Source organism: Stegastes partitus, unplaced genomic scaffold, assembly GCF_000690725.1.
Source record: "Stegastes partitus isolate 25-593 unplaced genomic scaffold, Stegastes_partitus-1.0.2 Scaffold1711, whole genome shotgun sequence".
NCBI classification, from domain to species: domain Eukaryota; kingdom Metazoa; phylum Chordata; class Actinopteri; family Pomacentridae; genus Stegastes; species Stegastes partitus.
Window position 1 is genome coordinate 18496 of NW_007579442.1, and position 19521 is coordinate 38016.

Below are 19521 nucleotides of genomic sequence, written 5' to 3' on the forward strand. Positions count from 1 at the left end.
ATAGTCCACAAATAAAATAATTAAAAAATGAGAGTTGTTGTATTTTACTGAACTCATGTCCCTCCTGGGCTTCCGTAGTATTTGGCTATTTAGTTCGATTTAATTTGAGACATTTGACAGTGGAGGTGAAAGGAATTTAGATTTTTAGCTTAAAAAAATGACCTCTGGAAAATTCCCCACCAACAACACCGGCTTTCAGAACCAGAGCCACAGTTACTCTGGTGATCCACAGGCCCTGAATACGACGTGGAGTTTTCTCTAGATCTCAGCAGAAATAGCTCCAGTTGTTAGTCTGTGACCCCGACCTCACTGCACAAGTGCTTCCACTCCTCACGAATCCAAACGAACCCCTCGTGCATCCCCAGAGGAGGCAGCTGGCCGTGCACCTCATGCTGCAGGTAACTGTGATTATCACAAGGACAGAAAATAGGCTTCTGTGTTTCATATGTGTTATTATTCCTCAGGCTCTCGACTAGATTCCCTAGAACACTTTGGTTTTGTTGGATTTCTCTGTGTACATTTTGTAAGGTCTCTACTATGTGATGCGCCTTGTATTCTGCAAAATGCTGCCGTATAAATACAATGAAACTGAACTTGACTGCTAAGTCTCAGCTTTGAGCAGGTTTACATCAAAACTGTGTGAGAGAAAAGCTGCAGAGTCTCAGAGCTCGAAGATAATGGAATAGATACATGAGGTCAAGCAAAACCACTGTAGGGGAATGTATGCCTAAATGGATTTATGAATGCTGATGCAGGATTACTACACAATCCAACGTCGGCCTGTAAGATGATGGATAATACTGTATGTACATGAAGCTCTTCATACTGACTGTCAAGAGGGTTTCAGCATGATCAGGAACATGATTTAAAGTTAATTATGAAAAGCTATAGCTGGCATCTGGACAATTTAGGGACTGAAATGTGAACAAGAAAACAGTCGAGGCAGCTGGACTTACAGGTGATCGAGCACATTTATTAAACTGCCAACCTTTAATGAACCAACAACATGATAACAACTACTAACTACATCACAGTATTAAAACTTACTCAGACAAACAACGCTGTGACTGTAGCTGAGAAAAAAGGGATGGAAAATGTTCTGAGATGAACAGATGACACCTGGAAGCAGTCGCTCGTTTGGAATTTGGGGGAAATTCAATTTGCCAACAAGTTCTAAGTGAACGTTAGCTGTGTGCTTGTTGCGATGATGCAGTGGTGAGTCTAGTGATTGGAAATCTGGAGCCGTCTCCCTCCTACGTGTCACGGATGAAAACAAAAAGAACTCAGAAAGGACCCAGCAAGGACCTGAAGTGGTGCCTTCGTGTACCGTCTTTTTAAAGCTACTTCTGCATATGATTTACTCGTGAGGGGATCTGGCTTAACCTCTGTCAGTTAGTCCTGATGTCCAGATTGTGTGGGGTCAACAGTTTGTCAGTGTTTCTGGTGGTTATTTGGTTCTGGGTAGTTGTGACAGCGACCGGGGATGTGAGACGGTCACTCGACCAAACCGTGGTTCAAATACACATTTCGGCTGCCGTTGTCTGGAATCCTCTGGACGTCCACGTCACCACGGCCTCCTCCTGAGACACAACCTTCACTGAATCCTGGCAGACCTGCTGGAAGCGGTTCCACATACTGGTGTCTTCTGCTCCGTTAAACTCAGTGGACCATGTCTCTGTTCTGAGGATTATTAATGTCTCGTAGTTTAATCGTAGCAGCTGGACTTCCTTGAAGACGTTCCACCTCTCATCCAAGAGGCTTCATCAGCTCTGACTGACTAGTTGGGAGTTCCACATACTGATATCCTGAAGGAACCATTAACACCTGAGTTTGGGTTTTAATTGGGGGTTTGTTGCTCCTCCCCCTCGTTATGTGAGTCGTTAGTGCTCCTCCTGACACAGTGGGGCTCGTTAGGGTCTTTTTGTGGCTGTTGGTCTGTTTCATGTTTGAACAAATTAGCTTTTAAAACTGAATTCATTTATAAATATACATTTTATTTTTGCTTGATAGAAGAATACAGCAGAAAAAACACATATTTTACCACAACCAGGTTAATAAATCTAATAAAAGGGAACATTCACAGAAGCACCTCCAGTTTTAAGAATTTAATGGAAGAGAGCTAACATAGTATGAATCATTGTGATTTATTGCACTCTCATGATGATCTTCAACTGGTCTACAAGCACAAGGAAAGCTGCGGTGCAAGCTAACAGGTAAACAACAGTGTTTAGCTTTAGAAACATAAAACGTGAGAAGACAGAAAAGTGTGCAGGAATAGTACCGTGATGTCGCGATAACTAAAACTCAGATGACAATCATTCACTCGCAGGGCGTTGTGGAGGATTCAGGGTTCTTCAGGAGACTGGAGGTGCTCTTTAGCCTACAAACAAACAGACACACAAACCACCACTGAAATGTGTCACAAATATCACATACAGTGCAGCTAAACCAGCATCTTTTTGAGAAGATAACTTGACATGAGTAAAGGTTTATTGGAAAGCTGAAACGCAGTCTGACATTGACTTGGTAGAAAAGCTTAGCCTCGGATCTCTAGCCTTAGATTGTAGTTTGGTGAAGCTAGGTACGCCCTGCTACCAGCGTCAAATGTTCGTCTGGAACCCTGCTGAGAGGGTCATTATTTTTACTCTTATTTCAGTGCCTAGTCCAGAGATCAGTAGTATTTTCAGAGAAACGTAAATTAAGAACTCACATGTGGGTGATCCTTTCTAGCCTGTCCTTCAGGTTCTCCTGGTCAGAGAAACAGAACCAACAAGAACACAGATGAAAACAAAAACAGCTCCTAAAACAAATGTCATGATAAGGCCTGAAAGCACTGGACCTGGGGAACACGGGTACCGTTCACGTTACGCCTCGGTCGCCCCTACACAGAGCGTAACGACGCCACAGATACAGCAGCTAATTCCACCATTTGACTAATGGATTCATGTTTTCTGCTCTAGTTAGATGTGTCTGGCCACAGTGACAAGCAGGTGAGTACATCTCACCTTTGAAGAGTCAGACATGGAGCTGGAGGTAAATGACTGGCATGGCAGCGGGACACTTATCTAGAAAACACATGTGGAAAAACAAAGAGGGAAGCAACAGAAATGGTCATTTTATGTGAAAACATGTTTAGTCAAAAGATCTGTGACCATCATCAGAATGTGTACATTCTTAGGGAGTTTGAACAGAATCCTCCGTTGGATACCTGCTGATCTGTGTGATTTCTAGTCACTAACTCAACACTAAATCCACTTTATAAAGCTAGCAAACAGAATGCAGTCCCTTTATTACGCTACTAATCCCAGTCCTCCTCATTTTTGTTTATTACAACAGAAGTTATTATAGAGAAAAAGCAGTCTTCTGTAGAGAAACTGGAATGAACACCAGGACTCTCTGCTCCCAAACTGAGCATCTCATTCACTCCCCACCTCCACCCCAGGCATTTAAATACTGAAATCAACCACAGTTAGTAAGGTATGACGCATGAAAGACTGTAGATGTGCGACTGATAACAGTAGTAGTAGAAATATTTATGTCTATAAGCTGCATTAATCAGCGCTGTTGTGTTTTGTATTCACTCATATCCCCCTCTTTCACTCTATGCTGCTTCTGCTGAGGCTGCTATAACCAAACGCTGAGCTAGAAAACAAATTAATCATTCGTCTTGGCTGTCAGGGAAAGTTTAGGGACTAACAGCCCAGTAAACTGAACAGTTATAGTAGATGACCACCTGCTGCAGTTGGCAAATATTGGAAGAAGCAAAGACAAAAAACAGGACTAGACAAAGGTACAAGCAGAAGCTTCTGCTCAATCTGTGATGAGCATTTTATATTTTAGTCTTCTTTCAATTTGCAGAGAAAAAGAACGATTAAAATTCTAATTTGCCTCAGAGTTTGTGAAAAAAAAGAAAAAGAAAAAGAGGAGAACAACAATAGCGGACCAACACGACCACAGGAACAAGTTCAGACGTCACAGCGTGTACGTCTGTCCTACCTGTGCGTTGCTGAGTTCTAGTTTAGTTTCCAGTAATAAGAGTCTGCTCATCAGGTTTTCCCAGCTCTCTCTGGATACGCTGATGACTTGTCCCTCGTTCTGGAATACAACATGATAAATACAAAAAAAATGACTCTTCTGTAAAGAAAACAAATAAACAGGATGAGACATTAAAGAAATAGACGCCATCTTATCAACCTTGTCTGCGTTTCTTTGCCTCTCCAGTTCGTCCAGGCGTTTCTCCAAAACGCTGAGCCTGTCGAGCGCAGGCAGAAGAGTCTGTACTTGAGCTTCTAATGCCGACAGCCGTCCTTCCACCTCTGATGACTAACAGACAGAAACACAACTTATATCACATTTGATATATTGGCCTGTGCTCAACCTGCCCTGAAAAAGATGTGAGATGGATCCACTGCATCAGTGCAGTACGAAGCCTCGCCTCTAAATACCACCAACATTAATATCAACATTCATCCGTCTCCACAAAGTAAAAGATCAAAAATGACACAGCCCATCTTTATTTCAATCTTATTGGCTCCATCTTTTGGCAAACTGAATCTATTGATCAATGTCTATAGTTGGCTTTCACCTAATTATGATTTATTAAATGCGTACCTGAGGAGAGTAATCTTTGTCCTCCTCCCTTCCTGGCAGCTCTGCAGTTCCATCTCCAGGAGCTTTGGCAGAAGCTGCTTCATTATGAGAGGCACTGGTTACATTATGGGAGGAGACTGTGGAATAAGTGGAAGGGTTTTCTGTGTGATGCACCACAAATGGCCTCTTTGCCACCTGAAAAATATAAAAACACAATTCACCAGATGACTTCACATTTCAGATCATTCACTTTCTGACTCATCACACCTTCCCAGTAAAATCCGAATTATGAGCAGCTTTCAGGTAGAAACAACACAATCTCCAGCGAGTCACTAGCTGTACACCACCTCCTGTATTACCTGTATTATCACTGACTGGAGAGCAATACTCTGCATTCAGTGATGGTATAGAACTTGACACTCGACTTACAGAGCCTGCTGCATCAGTCGCTGTTGAAGGAGCCTCTCCTCTGCCATACTTCTGTGATGCAGGACATCTGACTCTGTGCTACGAGGCATGCAAACACACACGTTATTTCAGGTAAATGGTCTGCGCTTACACAGAGCTTTTCTTCTTAGCGGTACTCAAAGCACAATGTTTCCCTTTCACACAAAGAGCTGCCAGCAAGGCGCTCATGCCATCGGGGAAAACTTGAGCTTTTGTGTCTTGATCGAGGACATGTCGGCATATGGAAGGGCTGCGTATTGAATTCCTGTCACATCACAGGTAGTGCAGGAGATAGGATTTATTTTAGCTATAAAGCAAGGGATTTAATTACCACTAAACCCTATGCGCTAACTACCAAAAGGTCCCACATTCCCATTAAACCCTCTCGTAGAATCTCTCTCTCAGAACACTTGATGGATATTAATTTGTATTTGTAGACTTTGGCCACATACGGTCTGTCCTAAAGTGACCAAATGGCTTCTGCTCATCAGGCAAAGGACATAAAGGTGCACTGTGTCCTTACTGCTTGACAAACACTGTCTAATGCTCGGCCAGAAGACATTTTTTCAGGGTGCTCCTACTACTTGCAGTCATCGTACTGCTTGTGCTAGCACGCCATCCCTCACAGAAGCAAATCTCCAGAGCCTCCTTAGCAGCAGCTGCAACTTTTAAAGCATACTCTTTCTTCTGGTCCTCCAGCAGGGACTGTCTAGCTAGTGATATCTCTTCAGCCCAATTAAAGATGACCACTAATGCCTCTGAGTCAGCATTTTGAACCTCATGGTCATTATCCACCATGCGAGCATTTGTAGCTGTCTCCACAGCAGAACATTTCCCTGGAGACAAAGAAACTATTGAGGGAATAAAAACAAACAAATGCAGGCAATGTTTTACCCCCCTGTGCTATTTTGTGTACATATATATATATTTATATGTGTGTGTTTACATGTAAGGTCCATTTATAGTGAGTTACTGGAGTCAGTCAGTCTGAAGGCCTGCATGCCATATTTTGATTATCAGTTATGATTGATATCAATGTCATGTTGAATCAAAAAACGATTGAGAACAACTTCTCCTGATGCTTTAACTGCAGGAATGAACCAATGAAAAATGCATTACAGCCGTTACAGATGATGAGCTGAATAAGAGATGCTGGAAAAAATGCAAACAGTCAGAGAGAAAAATCGACTCGCTGCAGTATCAGAGTCAGCTGGCTGGTGGCTAACAGCCTACAGACATCCACCTGAACAGACATTTTTGTACCACCACAATACAACACATGAGCTCTCCAGAAACCTTTGGGATAACCGTCTCCATTTAAGACACACAGGTACATAAAAATAAGCCATTCAAAAGCTCCGTACCTTCTTCAGTTGGCTGTGTTTCTGCATTACCAAGTTAATGATATCACAGAGGACGGAGATCTTCCTTTGAGAGAAACCCCACTGAAGGAACTGCTGCTTGGTCAGTACAGGTTTATAGTGGAAGATGTCTCGCAGTGCCTGGACAGAGAAAACACACACAGTTGAATAGACGTCGACAGGCTAATATAAAAAAGCCCAACGCGACTTTGTGCTGACTACTGACACAACACTTTAATCTTATCGAGAACTGAGTGCACACTTTCACCTAAAAGATAAATTAGACATCTGGAGGTGTTTGCAAATATGAAGAAGTTTGGGGAATGTAGTTAAGCAGTAGCCTGGGGAAGGTGTGCTTCGATAACTGCTAATGGAACATATGGCAACTGCGAGAACCTCGGGCTCACAAGGCAGAAGGATTTAAATTTGAACATTCATAAGGACTTCTGGGCAAAGATCATTTCCTGTGCAGACTGGTTTACCAGAGAAGCTCAAGTAAAATGTACGCACTGTAAGGTACGTAACCGATTTTACACCTGTCCATGTTCAGAAATTGGGTTTGTCAGAAATGTAAAAGGCACGAATCCCCCTTTACACATGCAATGTGGGCCTGTCCTCTGATTCTGCCTTTGTAGGGAAATAATCAAAACAATACAGGACTGGTTAGGTATACATGTGCCTGAAGCAACGCAGCTTGGCCTCTGACGGATAAGCTTTCCAGATCAGCATTTACTTTATCCTCAACAGGCTTTATCTCAGCTGCTACAGGCATTCCCCACAACCAGAAACGCAGAGATGGACCGGGAGTCGGTGAAGTTAATGACAGATAATGTGCAATATGAGTTAATGATAGCAACTTGTGTAAAAATAAAGAATCACATTTGTTTGTCTGGAATAGAGTTTTTGTCTTTCATAAAAGTAGAAATATATGTCACCTCACACGAGACGAGACACTGCACGCAGCACCCTAAATGGGCCTATGTGCTACCTTGTAAAGAGCATCTGTGAACCGGAGGTCGGTTTTGCCAGTCAGCTCCAGCCCAGACGCCATCAGTTCCTCAGCAAAAAGTGGAGAGAAGGAGTTGAGGGTGAAGCTCACTATTGGGAGGAAAGCTGAAGGATCTCCTTTGGAAAGTCTGGTGGAGAAATAAACAGCAGCATATGCTAGTGTACAGGCCTTTTGTTCTTGTTTAATTTAAAGTAGGTTTGCATCAATACTGAAGGATAAATATTGCCTCTTTATGTAGTGGCCACTATTTTATTTCAAATTGAAAGTGTAACAGTTAAGAGGAACAACCAATGTGTCACTGTCAGAATAGTCACATTTCTCTCCTAGCATTGGTTAAACTCCCAAAAATGTGTCTTTGGTCATATAAATTACATATTTAGAAGTTGTTTTGTCCCCCATTTACACACCTTAGAGGAAACACTACATCTCTGCCACCTGCAGCATGGATCTATGAATATATAAATGAGTCCTCCTCACCTCTATTTCCATCCACCCTCTGCCACGAGCACGCCTGCTCACTTTGAACTGCACTCAAACACTGTAAACTTCTCTTCTACACAATGACAAGTTGTAATATTGGAGGCTGTGTGCCACACATTTCCCCTCCTCCATCCATCTATCCACCATCTACTCGATGTAGACGGTAGGTAGAAGCCTGCCATTGGCCACGCAGCTTTCTCCTCTCCCTACGCTACCTACATGTTTCAAAAGTCCACACTGCAACAGGACACAGGAGGACAACAACCTCCAAACAGCAACCTACTACACCAAAGACTTTGCACAGGATGTGGATTGTGCAGTAAAGCAGCGCCACTATTCTCCACTCATTGAATTATCCATGATATTGACAGTGCTCTCCTTTCTGCATGCAAATGTCGCACCAAAACAATTCCCCCGACGGTATGCAGGAACAATGTCACTGCATCGTACCATGCAGGTCTTTGAACTAGCTGTACATGTTGAAACTGAACAATAATGATATGGAAATCCCCATTTCTCAAGCTGACAGGATTGGTCCCTTCCGTGCCTTACATATAAAAAACCCCTGGCTGTCTGGGTGTTGTGTTTTGGAGACTCTTATTGGTATAAGTTAGCATTGCTCCGCCATCGTGCTTATGATACACCTCCTGGCATAAAAAAAACACAAATTGTAAAAACCTGATTTTCATAGGGGGGGGCTCCATCACACTGCTACGATTAGCTGTCATTGCTTATAGGGGTGCTACGCTCCATTACACACACAGCACATGCTACCAAATACGATTTATTTATTTAAACTATGGTTCTCAGACACAAAGAAATGCACACATCTTGGAGAATATGTAATTTTGCTCTCATGTTCATCTCAGTGAACTAGATGTTATTTGCTTTTCTTAATGCCAAAGCCCACAACAAACCAAACACATTTACACGCCTCACTGTGTGACTACAAAACACTCATGTAACCCACATGGCTCTTAATAGACATGTCAAAGATTCTATATTAAAACTAAAACAGTATGAATGTGTTGTGCTCCTCATTGTTTGTGCATTATTTGGTATTTTATCTGTTATATACTAACTCAAAAATAAACTGCTAGGTCTCAATATCCCCATGAGAATGAATGACAAACTCTTGGGATAAAGGTGATGGAGGACCAGCCTGAGTGCATCAGTGGCAGCTCTTGATTGTGACACAACAGCAATACCTTGTGGTCACCAGGTGACATTACAACAGGCAGTCGACACAAAGAAAAAAGTTATGAAGTCTTGCTTTGTCAATAAACTGTTATGTTAATTAGATTTTTTTTTTTTTATGGGTCCAGTGTTTGTGTTCTCTTGTTTGTTCTGCTGCAGGTCTCTTTCTGTTGACATGCTGCTCAGAGGGAATCTTAATAACCAACACTAGTAGCTACTACCTCCCACTGATTATTGATTTTTAGGTTAACCCTTAACGTCAATCTGATTTCTGTATCGGAAAACACTTTGGCTAAACGGCTGTTCTTTTAACTTCGCGGTGTAATGGCTCACCCATCGTAGTCCACATGTCCAGGGTACTTTATCAGTCGAAGGAGAGTTTCGAGCTTCCGGAGACAGCCTTGGACATCACCCGTGGACAGCATTGGACCTGTAAACAAGGAAGTGAAGCGTCCTTCATCCAACATGTTCTATGTTCTAAGCGCTGGTTCACCAAACTGCTCCGTTTGCGGGAACACGCGGGGCATAGCCGCGAAATGAGCTCCAATCCGAAACACTCGGCTAAAAACGACGTCGTCTTATACATTATTAACGGCCACTCACCCTGTCACGTGTATGTCACAAACTCAAAAAGATGTTTGATGTATGTGTAGTTAACGCTAGCGGCTACTTTTACCAACGACGGCTTCTACAAGTTTTGTTTCTACCGGGTGATCAGCAGCACAAACGCTGATTGGCTGATAGGTCTCGTACGTCAATGCGTCCTTTCAACGTAATGTAACGAGTTGACGTCACGACGCAGCCCAGACGCGCGCTGCTGTTTGTTTATCTCTTGATAATCACTTGGCTTGTGCTGATTCAGCCGATTCAGCGCAGGAAACCAACCGATTCCGCAACTGATTGCGGGACTAAATGCGTGTTTCTGCGTTTCCTTTTTGTTTCGATAATGAGCCCTGAGTGTATGTAAAACAGGGGAAAGGGGGCGGGGCATCGGAGCCAGGAGGAGGAGGAGGAGGAGGAGGCTGCGAACAGATGATTGTGTTAGTAACAGACTACGGTATGGAAGGATCCTCCTGAACCTGCGGAGCGACTAACTCTGGTTGTGTCTGCGCTCGGCTCGGTGAAATGACACCAGAACACGTTTCATAGCAGGGAACCCGCATTTCCAGCTGTCCTTGTGCGCAGGTCAGGTTGTCAGAGGAATCACAAAGTCAGGTTGGTGGCTCGGGGACGGTGCTGGGTCTCACTTATTAAGAAATTCTGCGTCACGCTTATAAAAGAAACAAGACATATATTCTTTAGTATGACACCAAATCCAACTAGTTTGGGTCGTCACTGCCTTCGTCAACTTAAACTAGCCTGGTAAGCTAACTCGGGGATTTGTAGCAACAGATAGCGAGTGAACGCCAGCTGCACCAATGGCGTTCCGCTTTGAGCGCTGCGTGTCCAATGGCAGCGGAGAGGGGGCGGGCCTACGGGCCACACTAGCTTGCTTGCTGGAACTTCCAACGTTGATGTTTACAACAGTGTAATGGATTTGTTTATGCAACACAGCTGACGTGAGGCAGGCTGACAGGGCAGAGCAGTGAAAAAGGCTGGCCCCCGTGTTGCTGCTTTGTTTACTGGCACAAACTTATACCGACGAAGCTCATTTTGGCACAGAGTTCTGGCAGTTGTTTGAGTGCAGGCTGTCATTAGTGTGTCAGCAGGGGGGTATGCATAATATATGTCAGTGGTTAGTATAGGACACAGGTGAGTAGAAACTTTCTATTTGTTTTTTCAATATTTGGCACCTTTATTTTTGATGACAGACTAAATCCTCCTCAGAAGAGCTGCTCTGCCATTCATTGTAAACTGTTTGTTAAGCTGCTCTTTGCTGGAGGAAGGAGTTGTGTTTCTCTACCTTCCTCCTACTTTTTAAAATTCATTTAGTCGTTCTAGAGTGTCTGTTTTTCGTTGCACATAAATGATGAATGATGATGCTTGTGATACAGCACAGTGGTGGACTTCCTCCTGTTGTGTTCTGTACCAATCATCAGGTTTTTGGTCTCACTACACCGCTGTCTGCCATGTAATTGTAAAGACTTGTTTAATGCAGGAAAAGAAACGTTTCCCACGTGCCTTTAGTCATACAGAAAAATTACAAATCTGCACAAGTAAAATAAGAACTTAAAAATCTATATAAAGTAGGACCATCAGCAAGATTTAAAATCAATAATGCCACCTTTTTAATGCATTTTTACGTGGTTGCTCGTAATGGAAGATCATAGCAACAAGTGAACACGAGGGAACCACAAGCAAAACCCCAAGTGTGACCAGATGACTGTAAACATGCAGCATGAGCAGTTGTTTTGGTGTGACGTACACATGAGGAAAAGGATGACGGGTGCAGTCTACCTCTGACCTAGTCATGCATGTGGGTCAGTGGACATACAGCTTATTGCTATACTGAATATCATATGTGTGACTTGCTTGACCTGTCGCCCTGCTGTCTGCAGATGGGTCAGGCACTGTGGAGGCTGCCTCCCAGACAACAGCAGCAGCTACAAGAAGAGCTAGCCGACCACCTGGCCGACCAAGGAGGAGGGGCAAGACGTGAACAAGGTGCCACTTTAATAATATCACTTTGTACATTTTTGGATTTTGTTGGTGACTACTTTTAATTTCAGGCAACATATGAGTTTGGTAACAGAAAGGGACAAAATGGTTCTTGGCTTCAGTTCTTATAATCTGTCATCTTCAGTCAGTACAGCAAGAGCCAGCTGAAGTCAGTCTACTTGAATGTGTGTGGGCTTCATTTAAGCTCCAGTTCATGTGACCTGTAGCTCAGTTTACTGCCAAAAGTAAGAAAAATCTGATTACTAAAGTGGGAAAAGAGCACTGTTTGTGGAACACAACACAACAATCAAACCACCGAGACGTGATCAAGTCATTCAATAAAATGCTTGGAAACCTTGGGTACTGGCATCTTCAACATGTCCCCAGACACCTGACTCTCCAGGTCCCAGTGAAATGGAGCATCCTTGAGGTTTGTGGGAACATGCCTGATCCACATCGGCTCCACTCCACAACCCAGAGGAGGTAAAGGATCTGCAGCTAACATTCCAGCACCAGACAGCCCAGAGGTGCTTGGTCCATGGCCCAGTGCATCAGAGCTGTACTGACAGCATGAGGGGGACCAACACAATATTAGACAAGTGGTTTTAATGTTGTGGTTGATGGATGTATGCCAATATTTGGTGTGGCCTCGTTTTGCTCAGTTTTTGCTGTCGTGGATTCCACAAGACGTTCCTGGGATTCTGCTGTGAGCTGACATGACTCATCGCAGCATTTCTGCAGCTCAGTCAGGTGCACATTCATGCTCCCGTTCTACCACATTCCAAAGGCATTCTACTGGATTCAGGTTTGGCGGCTGGGAAAGCCACTGATGTCATGAAACCATTCGACAGCTTTTGCTCCGTGACACGGTGCATTATCCTGCTGGAACATGTACATGGTCAGCAATAAACACTCAGACAAACTGCGATATTCAACCCACAATTGTCTGGTATGAAGTGTGTCAAGAAGACATTTCCCGCAGCTGCCCGGACTGTTGACACGAGACATTTTGGCTCCGTGGATTCATGCTGTTGATTCTGACGCATCATCTGCAGCCTCAGCAGAAATTCATGGGACCGGGCTACGTCGCTACATCTTCAGCTTCTGCTCACCACAGCTGTAAAGAGCGGTTCTCTGAGTTACCATCACAGTTGTAAAAAAGTCATTTTGATGTTTGAGGTGAACATAAAGATCCCGAATCTGCAAGACAATATGCATTGCACTGCTGCCACACCACTGGCTGCTTGGATGACGAGTTGTCAACATGACTATGCAGGTGAACAGGTGTTCCTAACAAAGGGCTCGGTTTGTAGGTTTTTACAATTTACAAATTTAAAAAAACCTACATAATGAATTCTATAAATGGAGAACGTTAAAACAGTAGGTATGAAAAATATATCAACAACACAGTACGAATAAACAAGATTATATGACGTCTTTGTAATGCATTTATTCATAAGTTAAATGATAGCGACTGTGCCTGCTCAGTCATTGCTGCAAGCCGCCAACTCTCCTGTCAAGCTAAATGGCAGTAAGGGAAATAACATATTTTTTTCAGTTCCAGGGAGAGATGGTGGTCCTCAGAGGAGACCTCCACAGCACTGCTATGGCCCCGACATCTACCATCTGCTGAGAACACGACGGGGAGGTATGAACACACACTACACATGCACACCTACTGCTCACTAACGGGAAATAGGAAGAAGCCATCACTACTAACTGAGAAGGATAAACTTCATCAGAGATAGATACTATAACCCAACTTGCTGTGCATTTATTTCATTGTGGTGAGTTAAGTGATTTCATGCCAGTTAGAACATTTGGATTTGGACCAAACAGACGCTAAAGGGACCCGAGCCTCACAGAAACCAACAGTAGTCCAAGTAAAAGTTTGCCTTTTGCAGAGACTGATGTTTGACACACTAAGTGGACAGCCGTAAGTGGCCAAACATTACCTGTAGCTCATGCTGTTTGTCTGTCTGCACACTACATAGGGAGTTAGAGGCAGCCTGGTAAGAGCAGAGCCACTTCACCGGCTGTTCAGTTTAGTAAGTCAGTGAGCAGCTTTCTTTGGATCTTTCTCGTCTCCCTGTTTTCCAGAAGCAGAACCCCATGGGCTGGTAGCGAAGCCAAGCAGAGCCATGGTACCCGTTGTGTAGTTTCATCAGTCATTGCTCTTTAGAGCTGTCAGCATCTGGCTGTGGTCTTTGCAGTGAGGGCATTTGTCAGCAGAGCAGTTTTCCTTTTGAGGATCTAGTCTCTTGAATACATTTGCCTCAGAAACAAGCACACGACTTCTATTCTCCAACCCGGCTCTACGTTGTCAGCTAGATCTGTGTCGCCTCACCAAAAGATGTTCTCCATATGTCAGTGTGGCGTCCCCCCTCCAGGCCAGGACTACGACTTTCCTCTGCTGCATGTCTGTTGACCCGAGCATGGACACTGCCTTCCACCCAGTGTCTGCTGCAGTCCTACAAACTATAGTGCCATTGAACCTTTACCTGTCGTGTGCAGGTCTTTAGAATACAAGCAGCAATCGAATAACATGAGACTTTTCTTTTTGCTGGCGATTCTCCACAGTTAACACAAAGGCTTCTCTATTTCCCTCTTTAAAGCATCTTAATGTTGGGCCAATGGAAGCTCCCTGTCGTCTGCCATAAATGAGTGATTGTGATTTGATGTGGTGACGAGAGAGTCCCATGTGCAGCTTCTAGTAACAATACATAAGACGTGTTCAGCACTGCATCTAGTTTTCATTAAGCTAATCTGAGCAAAGTGAAGCGATAAACTTAACAAACCCTCTGTTTCCTGTGTTCGTGTCTCCCCTGTTTTTTGGTGGCTGTAGGTAAAGAGCAGCATGGTTTTATAGATTTGGAGATGCTGCCCCCTGAGTTAGGCATCACCATCCTGTCGTACCTGAATGCTACTGATCTGTGCCTGGCCGGCTGCGTATGGCAAGACCTGGGAAACGATGAATATCTATGGCAGGGGTAAGCTCCTTTTTTTTTATGTTGCCTTCTTTTGATATTATTGGCTTCGGTTCTGTAACCAATATGTGTTGATCCGTCAGACTGTGTAAGTCCACATGGGGACACTGCTCCATCTACAACAGAAGACTACCTGCTGGCTTCTCATATAGAAGATTATACCTACAGCTAGATGAAGGCAGCCTGACGTTCAATGCTAACCCACAGGAGGTAACGCACGTCCGGATCTTTAGCCCGATATGTGCACACCATCTCAGAGTTTGTCATGTTGCACCCACCAGTCTTTTACCTCATCATCAAAGCATTTGCATGTTGATAAATTAAGATGTGAGCACATCCTAAAAATATCACTGAAAAAACATAAAGATTTAAAACTGGATCCCTTCTAAAAACAAAACAACAACATTATTTTGAAGTGAACAAGTTGAGCATCCCTCCTCATGAACAGTCAAAATCAAATAATGTAGAAAGACTATGTTGGAAATATCGGCCCCACAGTAGAAATCTCATGTAGCAAAAGGGAACACACCTGTGAGCACTGAAACTAAACAATTAACCCAATTGCATATGAGCAGTAATCAGTTTTGGACTCATGGACGACCACAGAATGATGACAACGACTGCACATCCACAGTGAAGCACAGAGGTGGAAGTGTCATGATATGATTAGTGCACATGCTGTTGGGGAGATAACACTTACAGATGTCTATATGAAAATCCTCTCCGACAACATGAGTCCCAGTCTGCAGAAGAGGAACAAAGAATATTTGAGCATGATAATGATTCAAAGCACACAGTTTCAAAGGAAGAACGAAGAGAAAACTATGACCTGGCCAAGTATGCTGGCTGACTGGAATCACTTAAAATATCTTTGGCATGTTTTTAAAAAAGGAAAAGGCAACGCTGGTATCTTTCATGAGGATTAAGTCTGTCGTCAAAAAAATAAAGTATGAAATATTGAAAACTTTTTTTTTTTACATTGGATTCCTACTGTGGGGCCTGAGGTTTAAATATAAATGTGAAAAAATACTGTTAGTTTGAAATAAGAGCAAATGCTGTACTACTGAACTCAGAAGTAATGCAGTTACTGGACATTTAATTGATATTGCACAGAGGTTTACTTATGTTGTATGCTACATGATTCTTTATCTGTGTGTGTGTGTGTGTGTGTGTGTGTAGGGTATCAGTTATTTCATGTCTAAGGGCATCCTGGTGGATCATCCCACCGAGCTGGCCAAGTTCATTTTCTACACCAGACGTCTCAACTGGAAGATGCTGAGGATTTACCTGGATGAAAGGTTAGCATATAAACACACTCACACACAACCAGCCCAGCAAGGAAAGTTTACATTTTTTTTCTTTGGAAGACATAAATTATGGCCTTAACCTCAGTTATGTAAGTCCTGTTGTAAGAGGTCTAATTATAGACACCACAGTTTGTTTACTATCAGATTAAATATACATGTAGTGGAACCTTTTCCTGATATTTCATCTGTATTTGTTTGTGTGCGTCCAGGCGGGACGTCCTCGACGAGTTGGTGACTCTCCACAACTTCAGCAACCAGTTCCTACCGAATGCACTGCGGGATTTCTTCCGACACATCCACGCCCCGGAGGAGAGAGGAGAGTATCTGGAAACCCTCATCACCAAGTTCAGCCACAGGTTTTGCACCTGTAACCCCGGCCTTGTCCGAGAGCTGGGCCTCAGTCCTGGTCAGTGCTTAGACACACATGTACACACTGAACTGAACACATACGGGGGCCTAAAACTAACTGTAGCCCTGTTCTACTGGTACAAGCCCAGTCTGTACATACTGAGGATGTTACCTGTTCCTTTTGTTTGTGATCGTAACTGAAAGTCATTTAAGCAAAGTAAGTTTTAATTATCTCGCCCACAATCTTAAATCACAAGTTTGCCTCAAAGGGCTTTGCAGTACGTGCAGCAAAACCCCAGACAGAGGTGCAGGAGATGTTTGTTTTTCCACAAAGCATGCCAAAGTAGACGCCAGGTCTGCACAGAGGGCATCGTTTCCAAGAGCAACAGAACAGCAAATATTTTAGATCAATGACTGGAAATCTGCCTGACGTCCACATCAGAGGGCTGCTACAAAAATGGCACTGGGATATTTAGTTTTTCTCAGATATGTATTGCAATATGAAAAAACTATTAGTAAATACATTATGGTTGTAGTTTACCAGCTGCAGTCTGTGGCCAGCACTGGTCCACCTGTCCAGGGCAGCAGCCTTCAGCATGTTCATTAAGTCCCAAGCAGCCAGCCTCACTCACATGTATGATCATCCAGGAAAAGCTGAACTTCTATGGAGCACATGAAGACTGAGAACATTCCTGTTGTGACAACAGGCTCTTTAAAGCATTGGACGATGTTCAAAGTTCTCGGCCTCACTTGGAAATGATTCTAGGGCATAACTGTATATCATGCATAGCCTTATATCCGTGTCCACAGAAACTCAGATGTTTGTCATTATTTCTGTGCCGATGAAACCTCTTGAAAACTGGGAAGTGAGAAGGAAGCCAGAGCTGGACGCTGATGGTTTCAGCTGTGTGCTGGACAGTCACACGTTTATCACTCGTGGTGACGATGACCCACATTACGTCGAGTCGGGTCGTCTTCGATGTGCTCTCTGCAGCAACCCACTTCCTTATGGTTGAATAGCACGGGGAGTCCTCACCAGGTGTGTTGACCAGGTCTTCTTGGATTCCCTTGGGGGTCGTTCCCTTGTTGCGCTGACACTTGATCACAGCTCTTGCTTCCTACTTGTCTATCTTTGGGTTTCCCTGATGTTCAAAAGGCATCATCTGCAAAGAAATGGTGACAAACGACAAGTTTTTGTGTGATTTAAGGCTTTATCGTGTAAAATGAGAGTTACGTGCTTTGTTTCCAAGTGTGGCCAAGAGCTTTTAGCAGAACCTTCGTAGCTCATCAGGTCTGTTATCAGTCAGCTGCTGTCAGCAAAGCAAAAGTGGAGCAAACAAAATACTGAGAGATTCTGACGTTCATGGACATTAGTCACAGAATCTGCGTTTCACTTAAAGTGATTCTAATATTACTGATAAAACAGTTTCTGTGTTACATTTATTGGTTTTTATTTTGTTTTTCTGGCATTTCCATGCTGCACTTTCTTGTTTCTCATCAGCTCAAAGATGCAATCTACGTGTGATGAGCTAAAACGATGCGGTTGTGACCGTACGACCTGAAGGTGGCGCTAAAGGGAAGCTTATGGATGACCCCAAATAAAGAGACATGCTTTATCCTCTGGAGAACATAAATAGTAAATGACGGGATAGCGTGATGGGATTTTAATGTTCCTGGTGTGCAGATTGAATTTTTAATAGACGCTTCATTCATCCCCTCAGGGAAATTCAGCTTTCATTATCTTTAACGATGATAATGATGATGCAAGAAATATTTAGACGCATCCTCTGTGGACTCATCTGTCCTGCTCCATCAACATCCCTAAACCCTGCAGCTAACAGGACACAAACTGTCGTACCAGCAGAAGACATGTCACAGACACTCCACTTCTCAGCCGGTTTCCCAGCCGCAAAACCATCAGCGTTTTATTTCCAAGTAATCCCGGGCTTCAGTGTTGTCAATGGGCCGTGCATGCAGCAGCTGAGGGTTCTGTTAATGCCAGCAGACCATAGAGGAACCACCAGCCCCTCACTCTGTTACTGTTAACTCCTCGGACCTGCTGGTATGATTAGCAGCAGTGGCAGGATTAGTGTAATGGTTCTGAGCCCAGGGCTACAGAGGGATGAATGGCTGCTTTTCTCAAGTCAGCCTTTTAAATTCTCTGCTCCTCTGCCCATCTACCCCCTCTGGAAGCTCCCGCGCTCATCAGTGGGAAACAGTTACAAGCTTGATTGCAGTGCAGGACACATGTATGCCTCTCTCTCATCACATTTAGATATAAACTACACAGAAACCTTTCGTTCAGCGCGCTCATTTCTTTGATGACAGTTTGCCGTCGTCTCTCTGCAGATGCTGTGTACGTGCTGTGCTACAGTCTGATCCTCCTGTCCATCGACCTCACCAGCCCGCACGTCAAAAACAAGATGTCCAAGAGGGAGTTCATCAGGAACACTCGCAGAGCGGCGCACAACGTGTCGGATGACTTCGTCGGCCACCTCTACGATAACATCTACCTGATCGGCCACGTGGCTGCGTAGCTCCGCCCACCAGCTGTCCATACTGCACTGAAGAGTAGGAATTGGTGATTGAGTTCCTCTCCACGTCTGGAAAGTATGGGGAAAAAAAACAAAACAATTTTAACAATTTTCACATCCTTCAAGGAAAATAAGTTGATCTTTCTAGAAAGATTAGAAAAACTAATACAATTTGCCACTCCACTGTGAGAAAGACTGCTACCAAATACTAGGATCTTATTAGGATCGAATCAACGGTGTGAAACATCTGGAATGTCTATCAAACCAAGTCACTGCAAAAAAGACAAAAAGACAAGCTCTGATACTGCACTGATGGATAGGGACTACTGACCGGCGGAGGGAGGAGGAGGAGGAGGAGGAACGCTGCCCTCGGCTTGTTTCCGACGACAAGACAGTTCTGCTGATTGGCCAGGAGCTGCTCGACATGCATCAGCAGGACACAGTCTGGCCCGTTCTGGTTGGCGGTGACACGGGACAGTAGATGAAGGCGAAGACAAGGTCACGCTCTAATGTCACTGGTGTAAGGATGCAACGTATGAGGCATCCTGTAAATCGGTTGGACTTATCTGGTGGTTCTCTGTGGCTCAGATCAGTCTGGTAGTGAGTGGAGGAAGAAAACAACACAGTGGGCCTCATGCAAGAAAAACATTCACATTCTTACCC

General features: G+C 43.8%; 2 protein-coding genes across 2 annotated transcripts; one reads left to right on the top strand and one right to left on the bottom strand.

Annotated features, from left to right (window-relative positions):
- Window positions 1-2092: 2092 nt before the first annotated feature.
- On the bottom strand, window positions 2093-9773 carry cep44 (centrosomal protein 44). The gene is made up of 11 exons (XM_008301781.1): window positions 9688-9773; window positions 9418-9514; window positions 7387-7534; window positions 6402-6539; window positions 5020-5097; window positions 4612-4785; window positions 4195-4323; window positions 3997-4095; window positions 3006-3065; window positions 2711-2748; window positions 2093-2380 (listed from the first exon to the last, which is right to left on the bottom strand). Exons 2-11 carry the CDS (start codon window positions 9507-9509, stop codon window positions 2320-2322), a joined length of 1017 nt encoding a protein of 338 aa, XP_008300003.1. The 5' UTR covers window positions 9510-9514; window positions 9688-9773; the 3' UTR covers window positions 2093-2319.
- Window positions 9774-10096: 323 nt separating this feature from the next.
- fbxo8 (F-box protein 8) lies at window positions 10097-19515 on the top strand. The gene is made up of 8 exons (XM_008301782.1): window positions 10097-10299; window positions 11583-11688; window positions 13247-13330; window positions 14528-14672; window positions 14753-14879; window positions 15849-15967; window positions 16186-16382; window positions 18674-19515. The coding sequence occupies exons 2-8, from the start codon at window positions 11583-11585 to the stop codon at window positions 18859-18861; spliced, it is 966 nt and encodes a 321-aa protein (XP_008300004.1). The 5' UTR covers window positions 10097-10299; the 3' UTR covers window positions 18862-19515.
- Window positions 19516-19521: the final 6 nt, after the last annotated feature.